Here is a 7,500-nt window from a genome sequence, read left to right on the forward strand (position 1 = left end):
GTTGAAAATAATAAAGACAATGAGTGCTGAAAAAGTGATTTCGAAAATTATATAGATCTTAAATACAGAAAAATTGATATTAAAAGTGAGGCCTTGAGAGTTAAGGAATTTTGAAAATGACTTAGAAATAAATGATCAATCAATCAATCAGCCATTTTGAGTTCATTGCTGAACAGCCTCTCTCAGAGAATTCACTTATTTTAAAAATATAAAAAAACAATTGATACACCAAAGAAATAATTTATAGCCAGTATTTAAGAGACAAATACGTGGAGCTATATTACGGAGGCCTGTGGATTCAATCTTGGCAGCAAGGTTGACCGAGTCGCCAAAAAGGCAGTAGCGTGGCATTTTGGTTCCAATGACGCCCGCCACAGCGGGACCCGTGTGGATGCCAATGCGGATCTGGAGCCTCTCGCCGGGCATGTGAGGGATGACGAAGTTCTCCGTTCCGTGCAGGAGATCGATAGCCATGGCGGCAATCTCAGCCGCGTGATCTTTGGCTGCAAGATTTTAGAGATGGGATGTAATCATGTGGTCTTTGCTTAAAATTTTTCCACTAAACAACTAATATCAAAGTCATATTTATCCTCCTAGCTGTGGAAAACCACGTCTCTCTCTATAGCTATGACATCAGTAAATTTTGATGTTTAATGGGGTATGTGAGTCACAGCGATCGAATGTACAGGCAAGTCAATACACACACACATACACACACACACACACACACACACACACACACACACACACACACACACACACACACACACACACACACACACACACACACACACACACACACACACACACACACACACACACACACACACACACACACACACACACACACACACACATATATATATATATATATATATGTGTGTGTGTGTGTGTATATATATATGTGTGTGTGTGTGTGTGTGTATGTATATATATATATGTACATATATACATATATATATATGTATATAATATATATATATATACATATATATATGCATATATATATATATGTATATATATATATACATATATATATATATATATATATATATATATACACATATATATATATATAGTATGTATGGGTAGGATATTTTCTCATAAATATTCAATTGAAAGTGATGGCTAATTGTGTATGTGTTATTTTCTTAAATATATTTTCCATATGTCTTACTATGGACTTGTTCCTTTGAAAGGTCTATGATTTCACTGTAGGTGGTCATATTTGCTATATCGTAATTTCGGGCTCAAGACAGCTTTTAAAAATATTTAATCTGGTCAGGATAAGAATTATTCCAGTGTTTTATTTAATGATGTTACTTTATATACTTAAGTTTCTATATTTGCTCTTCACTGGGGGAGGTTACCGGTCACCTGGAAGAGGTTACCTGGCAAGTCAGGCAGTGATGAGATGTCACGTGCTAGGGAAGCCTCCGACTTCATGGTTTGGCAAAATGTCGTATGTTTGGGCTTGTTGCGTTTTTGTCTTGGGGTTGGATTTGTTAGATTATGTCCCATGCTTGGATTTGTGGTGATTTGTCTCATGCTTGGGAGGTCCCTAAGGTCATTTGCTTCTATGTTTAGATTTGGGCTTAACTCTTTAATTTATAATGCTTTTAATATTGGGAAGCGTCTATCATCTATGCATATTTCCTCCCAGTCTTATAAGCATTATACATTAAAATTGAGCCCAAATATAAATATCAAAGCATATGACTTTAAAACCCTCCTAAACAAGAGACAAATCGCCAAAAACTCAACCATGAAAAATAACGCCACAAATCCAACCCCGAGACACAACTGCCACAAGCCCAAACATACGACATTTTGTAACGACACAAAGTCGGAGGCTTCCCCTAGCACGTGACATTTCATCACTGCCTTAGTTACCAGGCAACCTCTCCCAGGAGATTTGTAACCTCCCCCAGTGAAGAGCAAGTACAGAAGCTTAAGTATATAAAGTAACATCATTAAATAAAACACCGAAATAATTTTTATCCTGACCAGATAGAATATTCCTAAGAGATACTGAAGAAGGGTCTTGAACCCGAAATCTCGATATAGCAAACATGACCACCTACAGTAAAGTCATAGCCCTCCTTTCAAAAAATCCATAGTGAGATATATGGAAAAAACATTTAAGACAATGATAAATGCACACTTAGCAATCACTTTCAATGATTTATATATATATGTATGTATATATATATATATATATATATATATATATATATATATGTCAAGGACTACTATTACACAGGACGTGTGCACCCAGATCCCTGAGTCCGCTAGCGGAGGCCATTGATTTCTTTGTAACCTAACATTTCATATTGGACAAATGTATAAAAACTAGAAACCTAACATTGTATATAAGACAAATATATCAACTACTGACTTATTCAATGCAGTATAAGTTAATATAATTTTTTATAGTGAAATAAACAATTTTTGAGGCACTGTTATGCTTTGAAATGCCAATTTTAGCCGAACTTAACAGGTATTATTGTATGAGGTTAGTGGACACCAGAATTGGCGATTTTTTTTTTCTTTAAAAATATAGATTTTTTTTATTTAAATCAGATTTTTTTATATAAATAATTCTTTTTTTATGGATTTTAGATATTGTGGGATTGCTATCTGATATGCGATCTGATTGCTGAAGGACATTTTTAGCATATCAATATAAGGAGCAGTGTTATATAGACTTGCCACAAGTATACAAGGAACGTGTAGTATATATCTTTGTGCAGCCCACAACAAGTTTCAACAAGATTCTTGTTGAAACTTAGTCTAGGTAAGCAGCTTCTCACTGAGTCAGTTGCTGCTTTGGAATCAACCAGGAAGGATGTCTTCTGGACCTGACAGAGTGGTTCCTTCAGGCAGAAAAAATCATCCTGTCTGGAATTATTTTGAAAAACTACCAACAACTTCTGGCAAAGGGTACCGAGCTAAATGTAAAGACTGCAGCCAGGAACTACAGGGCATTAAGTCAATATTAAAATCTCACAGAGATAAATGCCAAGGTCAGCCACAGCATACAGAAGAAGAAATTGATGACCTAGGTAAATAATTTTACTTATATTGTGTGCACTTCTCCCTTTTCATACGCAACTATATAAATTTGGTGAACAATGGAGAGCATGTGCAATAAAAATGTGAAGGCCTAAAGAGATGATACTTAATTACTTCTAAATTTGGGTAATGACTATATCACTATAATATACTGTACCCACTCAATTTTGGGGCCTAGATGATTGTTATTCATATCATTCAACATTGTGTAATATATTCTATAGGTTCCATTGGAATTCACCCCACATGGGATTCAGTCCAAAGGGATTTAGCCTAACCTAACCCAACTAACCCATTATTTTTAGCGAATTTAAAAGTGGACTGAATCCTGTGTGGGCTGAATTCCAAGCCCACCTATTTCATATCCTGTTAATTATTTCCAAATAATTTAGTGGCTTGTGTGAATATAATCATTAACTAAAAAATAACTACTGTACTCAAAAGTAGCCTAAATCACACTGTATTCATTCATTTATTCATTTATAAATTATGCAATATGCTAAAATTTTCTATTTCCATTTCAGGATCTGTATCAACAGCTTCAATCACCTTCATCATCGGCTCCACTCGAATTATCTGCAAACCTGACTCCACCCTTAAAAAGGTCAATATCAGACTCCTCCACAGGCGCCACTTCTGCTAAATAATTTTCATCTAAAAGAAAGTCATCAAAATCTCTGGACAGATTTATCATAAAAACTTCAGCCTCTCAAAAGGAAAATCTCGACAAAGAAGTTGCAAGAATTATATTTGCTATAAATTTACCATTTCGTCTTGTTCAGCATCCTCAGTTTCTCAAGATGGTTCAGAACCTGAGGCCAGGTTATATTCCTCCATCCAGAAAAGATATTGCTGATAAGTACTTGGATCTTGTGTATGAAAAGGAATATAAAAAGTGTGCAGTGTGGCACTCTCCCCTTCTTAGATATACTAGTAGGCACAGCTGTAGATCGATTCACAACTGAAGTCTACGTCAAAGACACTAACCTCGGTTTCTGCCTTAAAGGCAGTAGCGAATGCCCAGAACGCTACAAACAAAGTGTCATCCGATCACTAGTGAACAGAGCCTTCTCCCACAGCAGTACATGGAAAACTACGAATAACGAACTACAACGTATAACAACACTACTCTTCAACAACGGCTATCCACAGCACTCCATCGAATCCATCATCAAAAACAAGATGAACTTCTTTATCGCCCAACCAACACCTACAAACACCAATATACCAACACTAGATCTGTACTACAAAGGACATATGAACACCGGCTACAAAGAAGACGAAAGAACACTTCGAAATATTATCACACGTAACATTCGACCCATCAACCCAGACACTAAGATACGCCTAATCATATACTACAAAACCTCTAGAACACACACCCTGGTAATGAAGAACAACAGCCAGCCCCCAAACCCTCCCCTACAAGAAGTCAACGTCGTGTATAAGTTCGATTGCCCTGTCGGTGATTGTCAGCACCGCACCTCCTCATACATTGGCATGACTTCCATGACCCTTTCCAAAAGACTCACATACCACCTCCAGAATGGCGCCATCAAAACACACATGATAAAAGAACACAAAACCACCATCACCAGACAAACACTAAACGAAAACACTAAAATAATTTACAAAGCTCACGACCCCCTTCGCCTTAAGATGGCCGAAGCAGTGAACATTTACATAGAAAGACCTTCCATTAACATACAACTCATGCCCACAACCACACTCCCAAGCAGTAGACGCACATAACACAAACAACTACACCCATTTCCACAATCCACGGATCACGGCTATAGGCAATGACCTCTCCCAGTGTTCGGCCAATGTACGGCCTGTATATAAACCCTTCTAATCACCAAAACATTGTAACTCCCTCCCTGAGGATGACCGAGTAATTCCGAAATACGTATTGGAGGAAAAAAAAAAAAAAAAAAAAAAAGAGAAAACCGCACCAAATGTCTTTTGGACACCTTCTCATCTATTTGTAACCAGCACAGAAACTTGTTGCACGAGAGAAATTAAAGCTTCAATATAAGCTCAACAACGCCATTGTCGCTGTAGACTTCTTGAAATCATGTATACAACATGGCCTCCTACCAATATATATATATATATATATATATATATATATATATATGTATATATATGCATATATGATATATATACATATGTATATACATCTATATATATACATAATATATATGTATATATATATACATACATATATATACATATATATATATATATATATATATATACATATATATATACATATATATTGTATATATATATATATGTAATTAAAGCATGTAATCTAAGATCGTGTAGGATCACATACGGTAAATGGTAGTGTAAATCTAAAACAATATATAAGTGAGTGAAAATTATGCACTGTAAGTGAAAGAAACCAAATAGAATTGTTTTATGTAAATGTGAGACAAGAGAAAATAGGCAAATCCGATCGAAGAGAAAGGGATTTAAGTTTGCCGAAAAGTAATGTATGTAGTGAGACAAATTTATTCCTAGTAAATTACGCTTTGTATGGTAAATAGTATAGATATATTGAATCAAAATGAAAATATTGAAGATGAGAAATAAGTAAAAATAAAATTAAAAAAGGGAACTGCAGAAGATAAAAAAGATGAACGTGGAAAGGATGGGTGAAGGGGAAGAGAGAATATAAAGGAAATTGTGATCAATGTTATGAGGTCTTCGGAAGGAATCAAAAGGGGCACAGGTATTAGTATCATTATTCATAATATCACCCATATCGCGAGGAAATAACAAAGGAAGAGTTCAAAGTGGTAGAAATATCTAACTTGTTTTTGTGAAATATGTAGAGGTAACTAACTAGAAAGAAATGTATTTGGAAAATGGGAAATGAAATTAAACAAACGAACAGTTGATAAAACGAATAAAAACAGTAGATGAGACAGTAAACTACTTACAAGAAGAATTTAACCAGTAAAATAACACAATTACTAGTAAAAGCTGTCAAACAGTAGATGATAATTTTGAGAGAGAGAGAGAGAGAGAGAAAAGTCGAGTTAAGAGAAATTGGAGCGACAGAGAAGGGAAATACAATGTACCATGAAAAAACATGGTAAGACAACTATCATAATAAAAATGAATGTGTGAAAATGAAAAAGAATAAGATTTGAGATCTAGAAAATAGTGACAAAGACATACATCAAACAAGATAAATTACACAGTAAATGTGATAAATATAATAGAAAAATGGACACTGATAAAGAAAGCGAAACAACTAGAAATGAATTTGGGTGATACTTAAGAGACAAAGAGAAGAAAAAAATAACTAGTAAACAAAACCAGAAATAGAAAATAAATAATACATTGAGGCTAAATCTAACAAAAACACATTGACAGAAATTGACATTTTAATGAACAGTCATTAAAATTATTGATGATATAGTATGAAGTAAACACTGAAAAAATATATGAAAGAATGGAATATTTAGGAGTAATAATTGATGCTATTAGGAATATACTTAAAAAAGTTAATGATGGAAGGAAGAGGCGAAAAATCACAAATTTGACATATTCATTGATAGAATAACTGTGCAACAAAATTCTTATTGGCAAGAGCATAACGTTAGCAGCAATGATTTATGGGAGAAGTTCAACTGTTAGAAGAGAGAAAAAGACAATGATAATAATAGAAGAAAGACACAATAGAGAAGTTAGATACAGTAAAAAGTGCAATTGAGCAAGCAAGAATTTCAATATCAATGAAACTGGAGTCCTAGGGCTGTGTATATGTGTGCATATATGTGCGTATATGCGTGTATGTGTGTGTGTGTGTGTGTGTGTGTGTGTGTGTGTGTGTGTGTGTGTGTGTGTGTGTGTGTGTGTGAGTTTGTGTGTATGCGTGTGTGTGTTTGTATGTATGTGTGTATGTGTGTGTGTGTGTGTGTGTGTGTGTGTATGCGTGTGTGTGTGTGTGTGTGTGTATGCGTGTGTGTGTGTGTGTGTGTGTATGTATGCGTGTGTGTGTGTGTGTGTGTGTGTGTGTGTGTGTGTGTGTGTGTGTGTGTGTGTGTGTGTGTATGTATGTGTGTGAGTGTGTGTGTGTGTGTGTGTTTATTTGTGTGTTTGTATGCGTGTGAATGCATATTTGCATGGAGCCAAGCAATAAGCACTTAAATGAGTAATTGCAATATACTTTGATATCACTCATGGACAGGAATGTTACAGAATAGTCATTAGGATCGTATAACTTTTTTCATGAATATGCAATACTTACTAGTATCGCGCATGTGTAGTCCAGATGCAACCATGTACGCATCACCAATGGTTTCAATTTTGTATACGTCATAGCATTCAATACGGGAATCAAACATTTTGTACAGCACGTTCATGAGCGATATAACCTGCAATTAGACCAAAAAGGTAAGTAGAATG

General features: G+C 35.1%; 1 protein-coding gene across 1 annotated transcript in view; it reads right to left on the bottom strand.

Moving 5' to 3' along the window:
• LOC143041724 (uncharacterized) overlaps positions 1-7,500 on the bottom strand; it is a 75,603-nt gene that overhangs the window by 2,191 nt on the left and 65,912 nt on the right. The window contains exons 7-8 of the mRNA XM_076213736.1: positions 7,343-7,469; positions 285-503 (exon numbers count right to left, since the gene is read on the bottom strand). Coding sequence (XP_076069851.1) covers positions 285-503; positions 7,343-7,469 — 346 coding nt within the window. The remainder of the gene's footprint in view (positions 1-284; positions 504-7,342; positions 7,470-7,500) is intronic.

The sequence above is a fragment of the Oratosquilla oratoria genome, chromosome 31 (assembly GCF_046742065.1).
Source record: "Oratosquilla oratoria isolate Oo_2021 chromosome 31, ASM4674206v1, whole genome shotgun sequence".
Lineage (NCBI taxonomy): Eukaryota > Metazoa > Arthropoda > Malacostraca > Stomatopoda > Squillidae > Oratosquilla > Oratosquilla oratoria.